Below are 24134 nucleotides of genomic sequence, written 5' to 3'. Positions count from 1 at the left end.
TTTTATACGGCCTATCTACAAGCTCACAACTGCAATACGATGTGAGCTTGTACATTGGCTATTTTTGAAAATGGTAGCGGATAGGTGGGCACCTCCTGTTAAATTGGGTATTTTTTCCAAAATGTAAAACAATACAAATTTGGAAAATGTTTTTAACTTAAAGGATGACTTCACCCATTTTCATATAATTGGTCCTCACTAATACTTATTATAAAATTGTAAAACAAAAATCTACTTGGCCTGTGTCTCAGAGGAGAGCTGTGGACAGTTCAGAAACCCGTCTACCAGTGACATCATCGATGGGGAATCCAAGCTAATAGAAACTGCTGGCTTTCTATTCCTGGAAAGTTTGCATGCTATAATGGAAGCCACTGTTCTCGCGTTTTTAAAAATCTAAATACAAAAAATGAAATCTTGTTTGAATTATTCTTTCTGTCTAACGATGATGTCACTGGTAGACGGTCCACAGCCCTCCTATGAGACCCAGAGTGAGTAGATTTTTTTTTTTTTACCATTTTATCATGAGCATTGTGAGGACCATTTATATGAAGATAGGTTGAAGATGGGTGGTCGTCCTTTAAGTAAAGTATACATGATTAGAACATGCTTAAACATTCGACAATAAAGGTCTAATATTTCTACAATTGCTACAAAACCTGTATCCAGTAATTTTGGGCATAAACAAGAAGTTGAAGGATAAATTTAAGTCTGATTATGATGTGCTGTGCATGTTCACATCATTACTTAAAGATTTTGGACAACATTTTACATCGAGATACCCAGATATCCCTAGTGCCCACCTATCCTGTATCCCTGCGGCCAAAATACATACAATTTGGCGGTCCTTAATACATGAAAATGTTTATACTACTATTTATTTCTCTAGCAGTGCAGTGTGCACTCCTGTGCAGCAGGTGGTGATAAAGACCAATCCGGAAACTCTTGGGAGTCAAGTCAACTTCAGTGTGATACACATTTAAGCCTTCAAAGTAAAAGCATTAAAATGGCTCAGAATCCAGAATGATGATTATAATAATATGCTTACACATTTTCAGTAATTTGTATCAGATTTTCAGTTACTTCGATTGTATGTTACAAATCATGACTAACAAGCTGAAATAAGAACCAGTGGTATTTTTTGTGGTTTGATACAGAAACAATGGCATAAACAATATGTCCCATAAAAATCTGGGAAAGCATTTGTGACATTTTAGATTTTAATGTTGTGGCTATTTTGTTCAAAAATAGCTGATATACAAGCTCAACAGCGTGTCACTTTGTTCCGCACCGCAAGCTTATACATAATGCCTATTTCTGAAAAATCTTGAGAAAGTGTGAGAGAAAGGCATTTAGAATCAGCTTCAGGTTGAGTTCACTCAAAAACTGACTTATTTTCTATCAATTACAGTTACACACCCCATTGAAGCCTTGAATTGAAGATTTTTTTGTTTTTGTCGCATTCCTGAGCCAATAATTTGATGACGGGTCATGATAGGAGACTCTTTGAGTTTCCTACCGGACACTTATTGGTTCAGGAATGCGACAAAAACACAAAAATCTCCATTAATCCAAGGCTTCATGGGGTGTGTAATTGATAGAAAATAAGTCAGTTTTTGGGTGAACTACTCCTTAATGGGTTACCAAAAAAAACGAAGCGATCGTCAGGGAAGCTCTTAATCTGAAGTGTGACACAGGAAGTAGATCTACATCCTTTCAACGTCTGTCTTGACGGCTGCTGTCGGTGAGGTTGGGTTATCGTTGTGTGTGTGTTGACTTGACGAGGAGGAGGAGAAGAAGAGGATGGTGTGTGCTGTTCTGCTCGGACCAGGTCCATTCAACAACCCGCTGTTCACATAGAACCGAACCGGACCGGACCAAACCGTAACCGAACATACCGGGGGTCTTCACCATCATCATCAATCATGAATGAGTCGGAGGGTCTGAGGTTCAGGAGGCTCCACCGGCCTCACGTCATCACGGATGATCTACAGGAGCCTCAGTACAAGGGATCCAGGTACCAATGCAATGAATCGGCCCGGCGACTGTCTGTCTGTCTGTCGCTCGCCCACAAGAACAGATCTACAAGCGCACGACGTGCGCTTGTAGATCTGTTCTTGTGGGTGAGCGACACGCGCGGATTATCAGTGAAATGACCCGCCCGGGTCCGAGGTCCGTTAACTTGACCTATATTTTTTTTGGGGGGGGATAGAGTGCCAGGTGCGCATCATCGTCGGGCGTTACGCCGAAATCGGCGACCTACACGAATACTGCGACTCGTAGCTAAGCTGTTTTGCTATTTATTTTCGACCGGGACAGATTCTCTTGTCTAAATCATGGATGTTCTCAAAGCTTAAATGCTAATTGTCCTTCAGAACCTGTCAGACCCTTTTTGTTTTGTATTTTTTGTCTAAAATCTGCTGGAAAATTGTGCAACACGACTTATGGAGTCACATCAATTAAATGGGTCACTAAAGTCTGGGTGACGCATATGTAACGCTGAACGGTCCAAGGCAAAGCGCCGTAATATGTGGGTCAGTTAATGTGTGTGTGTGCACCACCAGAGTGGGGTGTGTGTGTGTGTGTGTGTGTGTGTGTGTGTGTGTGTGTGTGTGTGTGTGTGTGTGTGTGTGTGTGCGTGCGCCACCAGAGCGTGCACGTCATCTCAGTCATTATAGGAGGCGTTAAGCACAGAATAGTACATCATGCCTGACATGCCATTTCATATATTAGTTGCATCTATGAAATGGTTGATATAATCAGTAGGCCTGTGAAACGAGTGATTCAATGAATGTGGCAAGGATAAATGTCAGCCGATATACAATCACAGAAAATGTAGGCTAATTTTGGCTGAATACATCCCTAAAGTTCATTGTCTCTCCTACACTGTCTCCCTCTCAGCTTTCCTACTGCCTGTCTCTCTCTCAGCTTTCCTACTGTCTGTCTCTCCTACACTGTCTCTCTCAGCTTTCCTACTGTCTGTCTCTCTCTCAGCTTTCCTACTGTCTGTCTCTCCTACACTGTCTCCCTCTCAGCTTTCCTATGCTGTCTCCCTCTCAGCTTTCCTACACTGTCTCCCTCTCAGCTTTCCTACTGCCTGTCTCTCTCTCAGCTTTCCTACTGTCTGTCTCTCCTACACTGTCTCTCTCTCAGCTTTCCTACTGTCTGTCTCTCTCTCAGCTTTCCTACTGCCTGTCTCTCCTACGATTGTCTCCCTCTCAGTTTTCCTACTGTCTGTCTCTCAGCTTTCCTACTGTCTGTCTCTCCTACACTGTCTCTCTCTCAGCTTTCCTACTGCCTGTCTCTCCTACGATTGTCTCCCTCTCAGTTTTCCTACTGTCTGTCTCTCTCTCAGCTTTCCTACTGTCTGTCTCTCCTACACTGTCTCCCTCTCAGCTTTCCTACTGCCTGTCTCTCCTACGATTGTCTCCCTCTCAGTTTTCCTACTGTCTGTCTCTCTCTCAGCTTTCCTACTGTCTGTCTCTCCTACACTGTCTCCCTCTCAGCTTTCCTATGCTGTCTCCCTCTCAGCTTTCCTATGCTGTCTCCCTCTCAGCTTTCCTACACTGTCTCCCTCTCAGCTTTCCTACTGCCTGTCTCTCCTACGATTGTCTCCCTCTCAGTTTTCCTACTGTCTGTCTCTCTCTCAGCTTTCCTACTGTCTGTCTCTCCTACACTGTCTCTCTCTCAGCTTTCCTACTGTCTGTCTCTCCTACACTGTCTCTCTCTCAGCTTTCCTACCATCTGTCTCTCCTACACTGTCTTCCTCTCAAATTTCCTACTGTCTCTCCTACACTGTCTCCCTCTCAGCTTTCCTATTGTCTGTCACTCAGTATTAAATTAAATACGAAAGGACTGTGTAGTGCACTGTATTGTAATAACACTGTTTCTTAACGTTGGGTTCAAGGACCACCAGGGGTCCAAATAGACCCTTACAGGGCTGTAAACTTCTCCATTAAGGTTTAAGGCTGCCCTAAAAGCATGGCTCCATGAACATTCAAATTAGTCTAATTGTTTCCCCGGTTGGCCTGGCCTCCCTCCATGGTCCCCCCACCCCCTTTTATGATGTTCTGGGTGTTCATGTGTGTTGTCTAACAGTTTGTACAGTGGGAAGGTGTTCATGTTCTTGTGTTGTGTATGTTGCAGTTCGTACAGTGGGAAGGTGTTCATGTTCTTGTGTTGTGTTGCAGTTCGTACAGTGGGAAGGTGTTCATGTTCTTGTGTTGTGTTGCAGTTCGTACAGTGGGAAGGTGTTCATGTTCTTGTGTTGTGTTGCAGTTCGTACAGTGGGAAGGTGTTCCGTGTCACTCTGCTGTCCCTCGGAGGATTCCTGCTGCTCCCTCTGCTTGTGATCGTTTTCATTCTAGAGTCTCCCATCCAACCAGAAGTATTCAGGTAAGCCTTTCCTTCCAATCAGAGATACACAGATGAGTGTACTGTCCAATACTCCCAATTACACTCAGTATTAAGTCAGCTATTTTATTATAGTTAAGTCAGTTATTATTATTATTAAAAAAAATCCCAGGAGGAGATTTTTACAGTTTTTCATATATTTCAAAATGGTGGGAGATATAAAGGTCAATGTGGCAAAGTTGTTCCTCATTAGGAGACGCATGTGTGTATGGAAGTTTTATTGCTGTCGGTCAAACGGTTCATGAGCTATGCCTATTCAAAGTTAGCATTTTCAAGTGATTGGTATAGCGCCACCCTTTGACCAATGGCTGTGGGTTTTGTGTCTTTGTTGTTTGGCATAGCCCTCTACCATATTGCCAAGTTTCGTAAAAAACTACTGCACGGTTAAGCCAGAACTGCAAAAAGTGCCGGAAGAACAAAAACCAAAAGGGGACCACGGCACTACGTGCTTGGCAGTAATTAAAATAACATCTGAGGTAGGGATGGAAAATATCATCTAAATCATTAATTGATTAACCTTATCGATCGATCATTGATTCATAGATTAATTGATAAGCAGTGATTTTCTTGAGAATTTAGCCCAAAATTTGCCAAACAAAACAATTGCCCCTGTAAACTAATGTTTACCATTGTCATTCATTGTCAATATTAACCTCTCACATATAGTATATTCTATATAGGCTATATACTGTATTAACCTTTCACATAAATCTATCTCTTTCTCTCATTCATATATATATATATATATATATATATATATATATATATATATATATAGTGTGTGTATATATATATATTTACATATATATATATATATATATATAATATTATTATTATTATTATTATAATTGTTTTAACCCTTCACATACAGTATATTCCATGACAACACAATGGAAAGCAGTAGCGGTTGAAACATTTGTGGCTGTCGTCGGGCAGAAACTTTGTGTTTTTTCGTAAATTAACGATCATACTACAGCGTCACACAAAAGCATAAATTTGAATTTGAATCCTGAAAAGTTTTGGACATATGAGGTTTCCACCTGACAGAGACGACATGTAGCCTTTGATTGTGATAATGATTGTGGGAAAATCAGAACCATGGAATGTTCAATTCATTGTCTAATTGATTAATTTAATCAAGTACATTCTTAACGCACACTTAATAGATAGTCGATTCATTGTTAACATCCCCTAATCTGAGGTAATGTTCATAATTGTTTTTATTGGCTGTGCAGGGCTGCACATAATATATTTGAATTAATTTCCTTCCCCTGGAAAAAAAACTGAGACTGCTGACTCACCCTTTAACAGTCTGAATTACATTCAGTTGACCTGTCTGTATTTCTGCTGACTTATCAGATACTGGTTAATATTTCAGCGAAGTCACTCTTTCCAAAAAAAAAGTCAAACTTTATTTTATGTAATAACTTACATCATTTAATAACTTTGTTCTTAAATAGAAAAATACATTAATAGTGGAACTTTTTCAACATGGACATGATTATGATGATTATGCAAAAAAAATAAAGAGATTATCTCAAATAATTGCGACAGGCCTAGCCCCAGGCACAATTTTCTTTTCAGATGGGGGGGGGGTCCGTGGCCAAATACATGTCAACGTGGGGGTCCTTGACATGAAAATTGTTTGAGAGCCACTGGATTAAGTTACTGTCTATCAGGTTAAGTCAGTCAGACTGTTGGGGACTTTTACCCCCCCCCCATGCAGTTTTTCATCCAAACCTTTGTTGCAGCCAAAACTCCTCCATTCTCCTCCTCTAATGTAATTTAATTTGTCTCCATTTTTCAACCTGCTTGAAAAATGGCCGTCTGCCACACAGAGAATGCTGATCGTATTTGTGGTCAGACGTTCTTACAGTACCCCTCAGTCTGGCTGTGTACCAGAGCAGTCCAGTTCAGATGAGGACAGGGCTGTTTACACAACACACTATATCGTCACTGTCGGGTGGAAACCTTGTATCCCGTGTCTAGGTGAGACATGACCTTTGACACGATCAAAATGTCTCAATAGAAGAGGTGGGAGACAAAATACAACCACCCCAATTGTATAAGTTATATTGTATTAACATACTCTACCATACAGATTGGACAAAATTAAATTGTATTAATAAAAAATGCGTTACTTAGTGCCGCTTTAATTCAAACATCTTATTTGGTCAACTGTTGCGACTTTTCCCTCATCTACTCACCATTACACAAAGAGTTACCAAGCAGAACCATCTCCAACCAGAAGGCTCTCAGAGGAACAATAAAGTCACTGAGGATCTTACACAAGATTTGTGGCCAAAAGATGATATACAGTATACCAGTATATTATAAGTTATTGTAATCAGTTATTGTGATTTAATTATAGTCACGATAACAATATTCAGCTAAAATAATTGGGATATAACTGTATAGTGGATGATTCTATTATGAGCTTGTATATCTGTTATTTTCCAATATTTCTGACATATGACATTTTGGTGAAAGTGAAAGCTGTTAAGTCTGGCTTTGGGCTTTATAAATATAGGACCAATGAAAAGTATCGACAAAAGCTTGTGACTAAACAATAGGAATACAAAAACGCTCGCCCCAAAACACTCTCGCCCCGGGTCAAATCCGTAAAATCAGTAAAACTATGCCTAAACCTAAACACATTCCTAACCTTAACCTCAGAACAACTATGCCCAAACCTAAACATATTCCTAACCTTAACCTCAGTAAAATGAATACAAGAATACCAAAAAACACTGGGGCAAGCGTTCCGGTTACCAATAATAACTACAATGGATCTATCTATTGGAACTTAAGAACATGCTAGGTTTTCACCTGACAGTGTCAATAAGTATGTTTGATGGACTGACTGTTTTATAACATGTTTACAACAGTCTCAGCGAGCCCCCTGTGATGACCGGCTGTTATGAACCCAACCTGAAGCTTCGCCAGGCGGAGAGGCTGTTTGAAGACCAGCTGCTTGGACCAGAGTCCATCACCAACATAGGAGGTGGGTGATGTGTGCTGTGTACTATGTTGGTGATGGACCAGAGTCCTTCACCAACATAGGAGGTGGGTGATGTGTGCTGTGTACTATGTTGGTGATGGACCAGAGTCCTTCACCAACATAGGAGGTGGGTGTCTGAATTAGTCGAATTCAAGGACCCCCAGTTTGATATGCATCAGGCCACGGATCCCAATTTGATAACCGTTTTTCGACCCCAATCTACGCTGTAAATTCCTGTGTTACGGTAGCTCTCCACCAAACAGACTACTACAGATTACTACCGACTGGCAGTCGAATGAAGTCGAGAGATCAGTCAGTTGGAAGGTGTGAAAAAAAGTTGCTGAATGCACCTGAGAGCCGACACGGCTCTTCAGGTACCTATGGTGCTAAAAACAGCCTTATGTCGCTTTTATGTCTTTTTCCTTATGGGTCCATTTGGTTCCATTTGTACACTCTCATAGTTAGACCCGTAAGGGTCGGTTTGGGCCCCTGGTGGTCCCCGGACCAGACATTGGAGAAACAAGAATTACAGTCTTTGACTACAGATGGCCAGTCAATCTAATTCTTCAATGTGATATATTTTAAAAGATCAATACTCATTACCAGATACAAATTCATGTTAATATATGCATATGTTTTTATTTGGCACCATTGTAAACGGATCATTATTTAACCAAATCGTATCCACTCTGTCTCTTGTTATTCACTTTTAAACAATGACCAGCATTTTACCATGAATATAATTATAATGAAACAAAACAATAGTTAGCCCTTCGGGCTTGAACCCCTAAATAGAATTGGCTCAATGTTACGCATTCAAACGTTACACATTTTTAACAAAGTAAAACGGAAAACAAAATGTGACTGAAAGCATCTTGTATTGTGTGTGTGTGGTGTAGATGTGTTTTATACAGGTACAGCTGATGGGAGGATCTTAAAGCTGGTTGGGAAGAGGATACATGTGTTGACCAGACTGGGAAAACTTCCCTGTGGTGAGAAATTCTAACACTAAACCCTGACCCTGAAAAGAGAGCAGACCAAGTACAGAGACAACTCGGCTCAAGTTTACTAAGTATAGAGGATTTAAGTGGCTAGCTAGCAAGTTTGCTAGCTTGCTACTTGAGATGACGCATGCTTCCAAATGCCACCGCAATCCTGTCAGAATTGTGTCTGCAGCCACGCCCGTTTCCATTGGCTCATCGACCCCGAGTGACAGAATATTTGACAGGGATGTTTGCTATGACAACATAACAAGGCAATGAAGCAGCATAATTATTATGATCTGTGGTGCAAACTCAACTCCCAGAAAACTGCAGGTCGGATGCCACTCTTAGTTCTTTTAGATTGCCTTTTAAAACACCTTTCTGTTTGCAGCTGCCCTTCACAGTTATTTCCCCCCTTTCTCTCGATTTGAATGAATGTATGAGGCATCACCAAAAGTTTAGTCTGAAGTAATTGCGCTGCTTTTTAGTCTCGTTTATTTGCAGACGCTAAATTGTAGGATAATAATAAGTAGGTCTATATGCCACCCAACGTAATAATATAATGTAATATGGAGTAGCCTATATAAATGTTTCAATATTAAGGCATAGAGTTGAGTCACTATAACGCCTAGCTATTGCTATTGAAGTACATAAAATGTTGACAACTCTGACAGGATTGCGGTGGCATTTAGAAGTACGCTGAGGTGACACCCAATTAAACACTTTTCATTTGCTTCGTTTGGTTAGTGGCAGAACTAGCCAATACTTAGTTCCTGCACTACTCCAGGCTGCAGTTTCACACCTGCAGATGCGGGTCCTAGGACCGCATATCTAGGACCCTAGAAACTCCACAGTCTTACATGTTACATGCCGGAATAGAAAACAAGGCAGGCGCACCACCGACAACGAGGCCATGAGGCTCATGATGAGGCGTGTCCGAGCTAGCCGCCGGGCGAGTGAGTGCCTGCACTGAGCACACAACGGCCTCGCAGGTCGACAAGCGCACTGTCAGAGTTGGCAAGCTGTGGTGGACGGAATCGTTTTCGAAAATGCACATGTGGAGGATTGATTGATTGAATACTTTATTAGTCAGAAATGTAAACAGCATGTGCAGTAAGACATTAAAGCTAAAAGGATAACACAAAGAAGTCCGGGGGACTTGTTTCCATTGTGCTTTCCCATGTACAGTATTCAATTCAACAGCATACAAAAATTCAACACTATAATATAATATCTATCTATGGTTTTCAGGCTGATTTTGAAAGAAACCAGTGTTACACATTATTTTGATGGATGCTGTCAGGGCATTCCACATTTTGGTGTCAGAGGAGTAGAATGATAACATTCCACATTTTGGTGGCAGAGGAGTAGAATGATAATTTTCCCATGTTTGTTCTAAATTTGGGAGGGTACCAAATCATGGTTGCTCCCTCTAGTGTTGTGGCTGTGGGTGTCACTCACATTAAGTAGTTTGTTATTAAGTGAAACAAAACAAGCGTTCCCTCGTCCCCGACATGACTGTAAATGACTAGGATCCTAGAAATGCGTTGTGATGTCGGTCCTACAGATAGTGCGGTTCTGAAAGTGCAGCCGGCATTGCAGGAAGTTGGCGTATTGCTGCCTCTCACTGTTAGGAGTAGTACTGCACAATAACACACACACACACACACACACACACACACACACACACACACACACACACACACACACACACACACACACACACACACACACACACACACACACACACACACGACACTGGTGCAGAGACTCGGAGAGAACTGTTATTTTAAAAACCTACATATATGATTTGGGGCTTTTGAGAAAACATAAAGGGTTGCAGCCCTTTACAACCCTCAACCTAACTAATCCTAACCTCTTGACTGATACAGTAGATCAAACATATTGTTTGGCAAAGTTATTGCCAAAAAATACTATTTCAATACTGTATTTCAAAATATTGGTCATAGTTCATAAAGTGTTGTGGGTTATTGTGCAGCTTGTCTGAACACACAGCTGTGACTGTTGGTCATTTCACAACGACTGAACTTTCAACAGATCATTTTTGGTGAGGAGAGAGTCATCTGAAGCTCTCGTTGCTCAACATTCCTTTTGCATGTTGCGAGTTATTATAGTCTTCAAGAACAAAGGAGCGACACCGCGCCTCAGCGCGGGCGGGTCCGGTGCATCACAGGAACGGGACTGTACAGCAGCGAAGGAGAGACACTGGAGCAGCTCGGACATTTAAGCCTTTTTTATTAATAAAGGTGCTCGTAACAAGGGTGACTGGCGTTTCAATGTGAACTACATCTTCCCCAGAGAATGTCCGAGCTGCTCCAGTGTCTCTCCTTTGCTTATTATAGTCTTCTTCAGAATGAAGCATATGACAACGTTAATCAGTAAAGCTTTTGAAAGGGAGCAACACTCAAACATCTGGACAAAACAAGAGTGCAACAAAAAAACAACAGCAACAAAAAAACAACAACACCAAAATATAGAAAATCTAAATCTGCAGTTTAACTACTGTACTGTAATAATAATAATAATAAACTTTATTTGTATAGCACCTTTCATGACATGAAATGCAGCTCAAAGTGCTTTACAGAGCAAGAATACAATTACAGTTAGAACCAATTTAACAATAAAGCAAACAAAAATAAAATAAAATAAAATAAAAGCAAAAGCAAAGGCATAAAACAACATTAAAATAGGGAATACAGTGAGGAATTAAAAATCAACCAAAGAATCAGCTAAAAGCAAGAGTGAAGTAATAGGTCTTGAGCTGTGCTTTAAAGCTATCGACAGAGGCTGCCTGTCTTAAGTGTAATGGGAGTTTATTCCACACTGTCGGTCCGTAAAAGCAGAATGCTGCTTCACCGTATTTTTTATATGTCATTGTAGGCACCTCGAGCAGGTCAGCACTTGAAGACCTGAGGGCCCGGTTTGGAACATATCTCTCTAGGCAGTCAGAGAGGTAGGAAGGTGCCAGACCATTTAGAACTTTATAAACTATTAAAAGTCAATCCTAAAAACAACCGGGAGCCAGTGTAGTGAAGCAAGAACTGGAGTGATATGTTCTCTCATCCTGGTTTTAGTTAAAATTCTGGCTGCCGCATTTTGAACAAGTTGTAATCTGTCAGTTGTTTTCTTTGGCAGGCCAGAGTAGAGTGCGTTGCAGTAATCAAGCCGAGAGAAAACAAAAGCGTGGATCAGCGTTTTTGCATCGTCTAACGACAGATAGTCTCTAATTCGCGCAATATTTCTAAGATGAAAGAAAGCAATCTTGGTGACATGATTAATGTGTGTATTGAAATTCAATTCAGAATCGATAATCACCCCCAGGTTCTTTACTGTGGTGTTACTTTCTACAGCCAGTGACTGCAACTAATGACTGCAACTAGGTTTTTAGGTGATCATATAACCTTTTATAAGCCACACTGTTTAAGCCACACTGTTTAACAGTCACAGTACCGGTGTATAACCAACAATTAGTTTTATTATATAGATTCATATCGTCTCCGTCAAGTGGAAACCTCTTTTGTCCAAAACGGTTCCTTTTGTTTTTAAATGGAAAATTGTGAAAATAGCCGATCTACAAGCTTGTAAATCTTCTATTTTCACTCCTTTTGTGTGACAGTCTTGCATGATGAAGTAGAGCGTTATTAATTTATGAAAAAGCTGTTGTTTGTGATCACAATTTGATCACAACTTCACCTTGCCCTTCTCTCTTCCTTAAAAAGGCTCCGAGGAGGACGAGCCAACGTGTGGGCGACCCCTCGGGATCCGAGCGGGACCCAATGGGACGCTGTTTGTAGCCGACGCCTACCTGGGGCTGTTTGAAGTTGACCCAATCACAGGTGAGAGGTCTGTTTGTAGCCGACGCCTACCTGAGGCTGTTTGAAGTTGACCCAATCAACAAGTTGTCCCTCTCCCTTCACTGAGGAAATCTACACCGGCGGTTCTCAAAGTGGGGTCTGGGGACCCCCAGGGGTCCTCCCCAAGGGTCCTTGAGGGGGTTCCTGTAGGACCCCAGCAAAAGGAGGAGCAGTTTAGCCACTTTAACTTCACGAAACATTTAGAAAAAAATTGAAAAGATGTGAAAGATTTGAACACATTTTTCTTTTTTTTTCCAAATCTTCTCTTGTGGTGGTCCCTGTAGTCTTGCGTTGCCAGACAACTATTCCCCGAATGCTATTTAGAGTCTGGAACTACACCTCCCAAAAGCCTAGAACAGAAGCTGTCATCTGTTTGTCATTTCCGTTCATGAAACGGATATTTTATATATATTTAAAAATATCTTTACATTTTATTTTAGAATTTCCATTTCTGATAAGCAGCAAGCTATATATCGTCTCTGTCGGATGGAAACCTCATATGTCCAAAACTGTTACTTTTCAGGATTCAAATTCAAAAGTAGCAGATCTACAGGCTCAAAATGTGTCGCTTCGCGCCACGTTTCAAGCTTGTAGATCTGCTACTTTTTATGCTTTTGTGTGATGCTGTAGTAGGATCAAGTAGGGCATTAATTTACGGAAAAAAAACAAAAGTTAAAATATGGAGATAAGAGGCTACTGCCCGACAGCCACAATATGCTTAGATTATTTTGATTTATATTAGGATAACTTTGCGCGACTGTAAAGACGAAAAGGCATCACGTCTGCTTTTCCCCGGATCACTTTCAGAACTTCCATTGCTTTCTAGCATTTAAAAACTAGAAAAAGCACTCCTCGGAGTTCAGGTACGTTATTGTGGCCTCCCGGTGGTGCTATAATAGGCCAATGTGAAAAGGGTGCCATTTCTTCTTAGGGCCTTTCACGGCAATCGGACGCTGCGTTCATGATTTGAGGCATTTTGTTCAAAGAATTTGTCTTGCTAAAATCGGTCTGCTGGTGGCGCTATAACAGGCTAATGTGAAAAGTGTGGCATTTCTTCCTCGGCCTAGTGGGAACGTCCGTGCAAAGTTTCACGGCAATCGCGTTCATGATTTGAGGCATTTTGTTCAAAACAAGCCACTTAAAAGGCATTATATGTGTGTTTATGTGTGTTTTAGGTGAGGCCACTAACCTGGTGTCTCCAGGGAGGCTGGTTGGAGGCAGGAAGCTGTCCTTCATCAACGACCTGGATGTGACGCGTGACGGCAGAAAGGTGTACTTCACTGACTCCAGCAGCAGGTGGGAGCGTAGGCACTACCTGCACCTCATCATGGAGGCCACTGCAGACGGACGGTATGTTAGGAGAAGATTACCACGCTGGGCAAGACCCAAAGACAAAAAAATAAATAAAAATAAATAAAGACATGCCATCTCCGGTTTACTTCCCGTTTCTGCGTGAAGTAGGTGGCCTTTTTAGGAGACCGAAAGCAGGTTGGAGTTGGACTATTGCTTCCAATGAAAGAGTGAACATGCACACACTTTCTGAACGATTCTTTAGCCCCATGGTCACTGAACTAAAATATTGGATTGAGTGTCCCTCAGTGTCCTGATATAACCATTCATAGGGGTGGGCAATATGGCAAAAATATCATATCACGATTTTTTCAGCCAGAATCACGAGCCACAAACTTTTTAGGACTTTGACAGGGGCCATTTTCGAATTGCAGCCTCCTGAAGGTGTTTCTTTAGGGCAGTTTTGAAATTTGAGTAGGGTTTTACACTCTTTTACTCCCATTGTAAGTTGCTGTACTCTGTCCTCAACCCTAAGCCATCCAATCCTAGCAAAATGAGCAGGCTATTGTAACTTTAGGACTACTGCTGATCAACTATTTTCAGCAGACTGATGGAACCCCAATTTTCAACGGTTTTATTTACCATACAAACGCATCTTGCCTCTTTCCAGCGCTTAGGCTACTTGCTTTCTCAAATGCTATATAGGCTGTGTGCTACAGGTGGTCTGTTGTTGCACTGTTAATGCGGGGACGGACGGACGGACGGACTGGGGCTCGCTGTTTCACCCACGGGCCGCATTCAAACAGTACTAACGTCGATTGACGTTCTAACATTGTTTTTAGAAACGTTTCAAATAAGCTTAGTTTGCACCGTGTCGGTTTTTCAATATCCAAACCAGTTCCATAGAGTGATGTCGAATTATTTAGGACAACTCCTGTCTGTCTGTCTGTCTGTCTGTCTGTCTGTCTGTCTGTCTGTCTGTCTGTCTGTCTGTCTGTCTGTCTGTCTGTCTGTCTGTCTGTCCAGTGAGTGCTTACCGCTTGGTACAGCGGTCAGTGCGCAGTGCTGCAAAGAGCAGATTACTAAAAGGGGGAGGGACCGGTGGAAGCAGGCATGAGCAAGAATAACAGATCCTCAAGGTAACAACGTGCCGAGTCTCGACGCGTTGTTAACTTGTAGATCTGTTATTTTTGGCAAATGACACCGCCGTACTACAGAAGTATAAATTAAGGTATAGATCCTTAAGGTATAGACTGCAACTCATAGAATATGCACTCGATGTATCGCGATCTGTGCGATCTCTCTGAAAAGGCAGATCATATGCCTTTTTTATACGGTCAAATTGTTGCGCAATAATGGAGTTTCATACTGTTTCTTACATCGTGTAAGTACATTAACGGTGCGGAAAGAAGCTCTGGCTATAGCCAGAGCACTGAGCAATATGTGTGCAAAGTGTGGAGTCAGTTGGAGCACTGGCAGTGGTGGAAAGTAACTAAGTACATTTACTTAAGTACTGTACTTAAGTACAATCTTGAGGTATTTGTACTTTATTTGAGTATTTCCAATTTCCAATACTTTTACTTCTACTCCACTACATATCAGAGGCAAATATTGTACTTTTACTCCACTACAATTATTTGAGAACTTTAGTTACTAGTTACTTTTCATATATAAATTATTATATTATGAAACATACTTTAATCACTTTAGCCCTATTTTATACCTAGGCTGTTTGAAAATAGCAGATCTACAAGCTCACAACGCGTCGCATCGCGACGCGTTGTGAGCTTGTAGATCGGCTATTTTCAAATATTTAGTACTTTTACTTTTGGTACTTTAAGTACATTTTGATGCTAATACTTTTGTACTTTTACTCGAGTAAATTTTTAATTCTGGACTTTTACTTGTAACAGAGTATTTTTATATTGCAGTATTGGTACTTTTACTTAAGTAAAGAATTTGAGTACTTTTTCCACCACTGTCTATAAATAAAACTTGATATGATATGATTTGATGTTTTGCCAGAGTTCTGGAGTATGACACGGAGAGCAGGGAGGTTACCGTGGTGATGGAGAACCTGCGCTTCCCCAACGGAATCCAGCTGCTGCCTGACCAGGAGTCTGTCCTGGTGGCCGAGACCACCGTCGCTAGGATACGCAGGTACCTGTCTGTCTGTCTGTCTGTCTGTCTGACCAGGGGTCTGTCCTGGTGGCCGAGACCACCGTCGCTAGGATACGCAGGTACCTGTCTGTCTGTCTGTCTGTCTGTCTGACTGACCAGGAGTCTGTCCTAGTGGCCGAGACCAGTGGTGGAAAGTAACTAAGTACATTTACTTAAGTACTGTACTTAAGTACAATTTTGAGGTAGTTGTACTTTACTTGAGTATTTCCAATTTCCAATACTTTTACTTCTACTCCACTACATCTCAGAGGCAAATATTGTACTTTTACTCCACTACATTTACTTGAAAACTTTAGTTACTAGTTACTTTTCAGAAATAAATTATGATATAATGAAACATACATTAAACCTATTTTATACATAGGCTATTTGAAAATAGCCAATCTACAAGCTCACAACGCGTGGCATCGCGACGCGTTGTGAGCTTGTAGATCTGCTATTTTCAAATATTTAGTACTTTTACTTTTGGTACTTCAAGTACATTTTGATGCCAATACTTTTGTACTTTTACTCAAGTAAGTTTTTTATTCTGGACTTTTACTTGTAACAGAGTATTTTTATATTGCAGTATTGGTACTTTTACTTAAGTATGGAATTTGAGTACTTTTTCCACCACTGCTGACCAGGAGTCTGTCCTAGTGGCCGAGACCACCGTCGCTAGGATACGCAGGTACTGACAGAGAGACGGAGGCATGGATTAAAGTTCTCAGTCGCCACGACTCATTTCAGTCATGTGGATTCCATAGAAGCCAGCATGCCTTCTATGGAAGCATGTTGCGCAGCTAAAATAGCCTCTCAATTATGCGAGCTTGTAGATCGGCTATTTTCGCTATTTAGCTATTTTTAAGATTAAAGCATTTGATTAAACTATGGGGGGGGGCTCCTTTCACACTGTTTCTCAAATGAAACTAGGGGCTAAAAAAGATTCCTTCTTTTTCAAACCTGTATTGACTGATGATGTGCAAAACAAACTCCTCGCCCTACAGCCAAACAAGGCCACCGGCCTTGACAACATCCCCACCAGATTCCTCAGAGACGCAGCGGTCTCCATTGCTCCCATAGTAGCCCACATTACAAACTTATCCATCAGTCAGTGTCACGTCCTACAAGAATTCAAGTTGGCAAGAGTAATCCCTCTATTTAAAAAAGGAAGCAAACTAGATCCTGGCAACTATAGGCCTGTTTCCATCCTTTGTTCCATCTCAAAGGTTATAGAGCGATCAATCCAAGAACAAATCAACAGCTACCTCAGCGAGCGTAAACTGTTGTTTGAATTCCAATCGGGCTTCAGAACATCCCACTCCACTGACACATGCCTACTATATTTGACCGACTACATCAAACGTGAGGTAGACTCGGGCAAATACTGTGGCATGGTCATGCTGGACCTCCAAAAGGCGTTTGACACTGTAAACCACGCAATTCTACTTGATAAGCTGAGGGCGATTGGTTTTGATTGCACATCACTAAATTGGATGAGATCTTACTTGGAGGGTAGAGAACAAGTGGTTGACATCAACGGAACCATGTCCTCATCCCTCCCGGTGAGCTGCGGGGTTCCTCAAGGCAGCATTCTAGGGCCGTTACTGTTCCTTCTATACATTAACGACATGAATGCTGCCTGTAACTGCAAACTGTTCCTGTTCGCTGATGACTCGGCACTCCTGATCTTGGGTGAGGACAAGTTGCAAGTTGAGGAAGCTCTCAGCTCTGAACTCTCAAAAATCCGTATCTGGCTTACCGATAACAAACTGTCTCTACACCTTGGGAAAACTGAATCCATCCTATTTGGGACCAAACATTCCCTCAGTAAAATGAAGGTAAATGACTTCAAGGTCAAAGTCGATGACACAATCATCACTAGCAAAGAAGAGATTACCTATTTGGGATGTATTCTTGACAAATACCTGACAGGTGAAAGCATGGCAACAAAGGTGGTCAAAGGAGTAAACCAGAGAACCAGATTTATGGGCAGAGTTTCCTCTTTTGTCAACCCTCAGGCCCTCAGGACCCTCTCAGGGGCCCTGATTCAGCCCCTTTTTGACTATGCTAGCTCCTCTTGGTACTCCAACACCTCAGTGTCACTGAAGACTAAGCTTCAAACCTCCCAAAACAAACTGATCCGACTACTTCTCGGACTGGGGCCCATGACCCACCTCTCTCCCACTCACTTTGCCAGCCTAGGCTGGCTCAGGGTGGAAGACAGGGTTAAACAACTAAAAATGGGTCTGGTCTTCAAAATTATAAATGCAGATTTGCCCGAAATGCCCTCTATACCCGCATATCTGTATAAATACCTCGAAAAAGTTAGTGACACCCACAGCCACGAAACTAGAGGGAGCGTAAACAACAATCTGGTACCACCCACCCATAAAACAAACATGGGCAAATTCTCCTTCTATAGCACAGCTACCAAGGAATGGAATAGTCTAACCCCATCCCTCAAAAAATGCAGTTCGCTGGGCTCATTCAAAACATCCCTAAAAACTCATCTTTCTGGAGGCCGAAAGAGGAGCTAGTACCAGTTTCCCTGTAGACAGACGACCCCCCCCCCTCCTCTTTTGTGTACATATTTTGTATTTCCTCATGCTTTTTTGTATATAATTTTTATTTTTCCATGCTTCCCCCCCCCCTTTTTTTGTACATATATTTTTTAATTTTTTCATGCTTTTTTTTTTTGTACGTAGTGGTATTTTTTCTGTATTATCTGTATTTTCAGGTTGATTTTTGAACTGTTTGGTTGCTACTATATATGTCTATGAAATTAATTCAAGGACCCCAACGGAAACAAGTCCGCAAGGACTTTTTTGGCCGGACCTTTTAGACAAAAGCATTATAAATGTAACTGTGTTGTTTTACATTCTTTTGCCTAATAAAAATTTCAATCAATCAATCAAACACATTAGGACTTTTGCTTTAATCCATGCAGACAGACAGACAATGTGTTGTGAGCTTGTTGATCAGCTATTTAGAAAAATAAGCCATTCACAAAAATCACTGTCCTAAAACGCTGACTAGTATAGTAATACAAACGTGTGTGTGTGCGTGTGTGTCCATCAGGGTCCATGTGTCGGGTCTCAACAAAGGGGGGATGGACACGTTTGTGGACAACCTGCCCGGTTTCCCTGACAACGTGCGGCCCAGCTCCACGGGGGGGTACTGGGTGTCCATGGCCGCCGTGCGCCCCAACCCCGGCTTCTCCATGCTGGACTTCCTGGCCCAGAGGCCCTGGATCAAGAAACTCATCTTCAAGGTAACAATTGACATTTAGCATGTGGCGCGATGCGAGAGTACAGACTAGCCAACACCAACTCGGGACTCCTCAATCGTTGCCCTCTACTACAGTGGTTCTCAAACGTTTTCGTGCCAAGGACCCCCAAATTGATATGTATTTGGCCGCGTACTTGTGTAAAAAAAAAAAAAGATTTAAGTATTTCATACTTTTGTTATTTAAATATAGCAGATCTACAAGCTCATAGCACTCGGTGCTGCGCTATAAGCTTGTAGATCTGCTATTTTTGAATAGCCAAAGTATAAAATATGGATAAAGACGCTTTAACCCATTGAGACCTGAAGCCGATTCTACATGTCTCCTGAATCTCAACAGTATTCTGAAAAACACATGTTTCTATATCAGTGGTGCTCTATCTTTTTCATGTCAAGGACCCCCCAAAATTATATGTATTTGGCCGCGGACCCCCATCAAAATATGTTGTTCCAGGGACCCCCCAGAAGCAAAGATTTGAGTTAAAAATGTTCGCTTTAAAAATATATATGTTCAAAGATTTGCACACATTTTCACGATTTTTCAAAAATAGCAGATCTACAAGCTCATAGCGCGGCACTCGGTGCCGCGCTATGAGCTTGTAGATCTGCTATTTTTGAATAGCCTAAAGTGTAAAATAATGCTTTTTAGCTCAAATCTAAAAATGAAACAGTTCCAGGTCTTAATGGGTTAATAACTAATTTTGCTGAGGACCCCCTGGTATCCCCCCAAGGACCCCTGGGGGTCCCCGGACCCCACTTTGAGAACCAACGCTCTACTACACCCTCCCGTCTAACATCAGGGTCTTGAGCTCTACAGTGCTTCAGTGTATATATATTTTTAAATAACATTTTTTTATGTTCCAATGTCTCTTCTTCCTCTCCCCTCCCCTCTCCGCTTCCTCCCCTCCTTGCTCCTCTCCTCTTTCTCCCCTCCCTTCTCCTCTCCTCTCCTCGCCCCTCTCCCTCTTCTCTTCCTCCCCTCCCTTCTCCTCTTCCTCCCCTCTCTCCTCTTCCTCCTCCTCTCCAGCTCTTCAGTCCGGAGGTTCTGATGAAGTTTGTCCCTTGCTACAGCCTGTTGGTGGAGCTGCATGACGGGGGCGTGTGCACGCGCAGCCTCCACGACCCCCACGGCACCGTGGCCGCGTACATCAGCGAGGCCCACGAGCACGACGGGTTCTTGTACCTGGGATCCTTCCGCTCGCCGTACATCGCCAAAATAGACCTCCGCAAGGTCTGAGATAGATGGGTGGATGAATGAATGGAGGGGATGGGACGCATGAATGGGACGACGAGCGTGCGCATTGATTTAAGGGTCCCGGTTTGAGGGGCTGAATATATGGTCACCCTAGGATGAACGGACAGACGGATGGGTAGACGGGTGGATGGAGGGATGGATAGAACAGGGGAAAGAGAATGGACAGAGGAAGGTGCGAAGGTGTAGACGTGCACACTGCACAGAGATTTAACAGAACGGCAACTTGGGAAACGCACACTACTTTCAACCTTGAGTCTCTATTCTGGGCATGTCATTTGAGGCAAAACAAATATGAAAAAGGTCATATCCTTCTCTACAATTTTCAAAAATGTCCCCCAATTTATTTTTGTTTGTTTCCAAAAATGTTCAAATATAGCAAAAATAGCATCTGTAGAGGCTCACAACGCGCCATGAACTATAACACACACACACACACACACACACACACACACACACACACACACACACACTGAGACTCTTCCCTTCCCTGCTTATGGGAGGATGTGATGTCACTTTCATATCGTCGCTCTCGGGCAGAAACCTCTTATCTCCAACTCCCTACTTGATCATCCTATGGTGTCACACAAAAGCATCAAAAGTAGCAGATCTGTCAGCTCGAAACGTGGTGCAAAACGACGCCTTTCGAGATTGTAGATCTGCTACTTTTGATGCTTTTGGATTTGAATGCTGAAAAGTAACCGTTTTTGGACATGAGGTTTCCACCCGACAGAGACAATATGAACGATGATGACCAAGGGCTGTGCTCCTTAGCGGTGTGTGTGTGTGTGTGTGTGTGTGTGTGTGTGTGTCGGGTCACATGATCAACTTTCCACTGAGGCAACAACAGACGAACAGGAAATACTGTGGCCTTTTATTAAGACACACTATTATCATAACAATAATTAATGACACAATGTAATTCATAGTCTCTGGTGAAATTGTCCTCGGCAACATCAGATGCTGAAGACAAACACAGATAAATGAGGCGTGCTGGTACTACTGCTCTGTACGTGTACCAGTGGGTGTACTGTACTGTACGGTGACGTCACAGGTTCGAATCCTGCTCACGACTTGTGCTGCATGTGAGCTTTGTCCTCCTGTCCCCCCAAACCGTGTGCACATTATCGTTGCTGTCGGGCAGAAACCTCTAATCTCCATATTTTGTTTAGCTTTTTTCGTAAATTGATGCCCTACTCGATCATACTACAGCGTCAAATCTATCACATCTTGTCGCGTTACGCCAATTGATTTCCTCCCCAACACACTTTGTGTTTTCACTGCTGTTGTATCCTACCGGGCTCGCCTACCAGTGAGGAGCTCCCAACCGGGAGAACGTCGTCCAGCCTTCGTCCTTACTCCTCCCGCCCAGCACTCCCAGGTGACCCCCCCCCCCCCCCCTCCCCCCAATAGGATTACGTGCAATGATAACGATCCTCCTCCTCGCCCCGGCCTCCCTCCCCCGAACACGGGCCGATTGTGTTCGTGTGTAGACGCTCGACAAAGCCGGATGCCACCACCACGGTGGATTCGAACCCACAACCTCTGTGGTAGGCAGGCACTTTACCACTGCGCCACCCCCGACCGCCTCTGCATGTGATCTTTGTCCACCGGTCCCTCCATTTAGTCAGGGGATATTAGCAGAAAGATTTCCAATCTTGGAATAAATTCCTTACCAAAAAAAATCTTCACCAATGTGTTTGTAAAGGTGTCTAGTAACACATCTCACAAAGACTGAAATTCAGTTTCCCTAGGAGAATTTTTGACAGCTGCTGAAAGTTGGGGTACCCACCATTTCCATGCATTTCCATGCAGGGCAAAAAAAAACTAATTTTAATTCTGTTTTAAGTAGCATGTGAGGGGTCAAACTAGGGTGTTTTTATGATTCTGAATCCATTGCAAGCATTTGTTTTGCACCAAAACCACTCCTTGGGCTAAAAACGGCCATAGCCATCCTTGTCCAGGTATACTTTTTGTGTAAAAAACCCATTGAGATTGGGCTGTTTTTAGCCCAAGGAGTGGTTTTGGTGCAAAACAAATGCTTGCAATGGATTCAGAATCATAAAAACACCCTAGTTTGACCCCTCACATGCTACTTAAAACAGAATTTAAATTTGACTTTTTTTGCCCTGCATGGAAATGGTGGGTACCCAAACTTTCAGCAGCTGTCAAAAATTCTCCTAGGGAAACTGAATTTCAGTCTTTGTGAGATGTGTTACTAGACACCTTTACAAACACATTGGTGAAGATTTTTTTTGGTAAGGAATTTATTCCAAGATTGGAAACCTTTCTGCTAATATCCCCTGACTAATTGTATGTACAGTACATAACATATCATACTAGATACTAGATGACATTCTTACTTCAGAGTAAAGGTTAATTCATGCTTTGCACAAAGGGTTTTGGAATCCATACTGTTCGCAAACCACAAAATGTAAACGGTAGTGTATGTACATTTGTGTGTTGCCATGGTAGCTACTTACTTTGTCTTTCCAATCAGAGTACACCACATTTTAACAGGGTGATTGCGACCATTGCATAATATAGTCACATATCTGCTAAAGCTACTGGTGATTTTCTTTTCTTTTTTTTTTCTTTTCCCTCTTCTCACCTGTTATAAATAGCATTTAATGTTCTTGCAACTACTTTGTTGTTTGGTGTCAGATTACGTCCGAGTACAGGGTGATTGTCAAACCTTTAATTTGAATGCTCTCCGGTAGACCACAGACCCCCCCCCTTAAAACTGACATAGGATATGGAACCAAATGGACCCGTTACTGTCAGAGTTACAGACCTGTAAGTGTCCATTTTGGTTCCTAACTATCAGTCATTTAAACTGGGAGACCCCCTGGAACCCTCTCAAGGACCCCTTGGGGGTCCCCGGACCCCACTTTGAGAACCACTGTTCCAGTACGGTCATCCCTGCATGCTTGCTGCTTGCTATGTTGCATGCACGGTGTCCTTCACATCCAGGTACTGCCACTGGCTAGCTAAAAATGTGTTTTATTTAATATGTTGTTTTGTTGAAAGGTTAATATTCTTTTTAGTTAGTATTCGGAACCCCAACAGAGATCATTTATCAGCTTCAGTTGTGTTCCAGTTCCAAATGAGTGTCTTTGTTTCATCATTTCCCATTTCCCTTGTTGTTATCCCGTATCCTTTGAGTTCACTCTTCTGATTTGGATAACATTGGTATGCCGACCTGAAAACTATTTAATTAAAGAGCTGGAGAGACAGGGAGATCCCTGTTACTGAACAAACACTCTATAGCAGTGGTTTTCAACCTTTCTCATGCCAAGGACCCCTAAATTGATATACATTTGGCCGCGGACCCCCATTTGAAAATGTTTTGTGCCAGGGACCACCAGAAGCAAAGATATCACATCAGTTAATTTTCGCTTTAATTTTTTTTACATATTCGAAGATATGCACACTTTTTCAAGGTTTTTCAAAAATAGCAGATCTACAAGCTCATAGCACGGCACTCGGCGCCGTGCTATGAGCTTGTATATCTGCTATTTTTGAATAGCCAAAGCTCAGCGGTTAAAATGATTGTGAAGCTATGTTAACTAATTTCGCTGGGGACAACCTGGTACTCCCTCAAGGAAGGACCACTGGTGGTTGAAAACCACTGCTCTATAGCAATGATTACTATCAGAAAATAGAACACTTATTTCAACAAAACGACACAAATGTTTCACCTTTGACCACGCTATGGAAAAGCAGAGTGCATAAGTCTTTCCTTGCCAGTATGTGCACTCTAGCTTCTCCATCATCAAGGCCTCTGTTGTGCTGCCATCTTGTGGCGTCCAATGGTAACTGCATGCTGTGCAGCCCTGGGGCCAAAGAGCAGGCCATCTAGGAGCAGGAGTGAA

At 42.2% G+C, this 24134-nt stretch overlaps 1 protein-coding gene across 1 annotated transcript; it reads left to right on the top strand.

Moving 5' to 3' along the window:
* Positions 1-1798: 1798 nt before the first annotated feature.
* Positions 1799-20789, top strand: LOC308081290 (adipocyte plasma membrane-associated protein-like). The gene is made up of 9 exons (XM_080457673.1): positions 1799-2014; positions 4276-4392; positions 7299-7414; positions 8311-8403; positions 12135-12251; positions 13445-13619; positions 15585-15719; positions 18801-18993; positions 20035-20789. Exons 1-9 carry the CDS (start codon positions 1923-1925, stop codon positions 20242-20244), a joined length of 1248 nt encoding a protein of 415 aa, XP_080313799.1. The 5' UTR covers positions 1799-1922; the 3' UTR covers positions 20245-20789.
* Positions 20790-24134: the final 3345 nt, after the last annotated feature.

Source organism: Gymnoscopelus braueri (assembly GCF_963280865.1).
Source record: "Gymnoscopelus braueri genome assembly, contig: SCAFFOLD_220, whole genome shotgun sequence".
In the NCBI taxonomy this organism is placed as follows: Eukaryota; Metazoa; Chordata; class Actinopteri; order Myctophiformes; family Myctophidae; genus Gymnoscopelus; species Gymnoscopelus braueri.
Note: the sequence above shows the minus strand (reverse complement) of the source record. Positions and strands in the feature narration are given on the sequence as shown.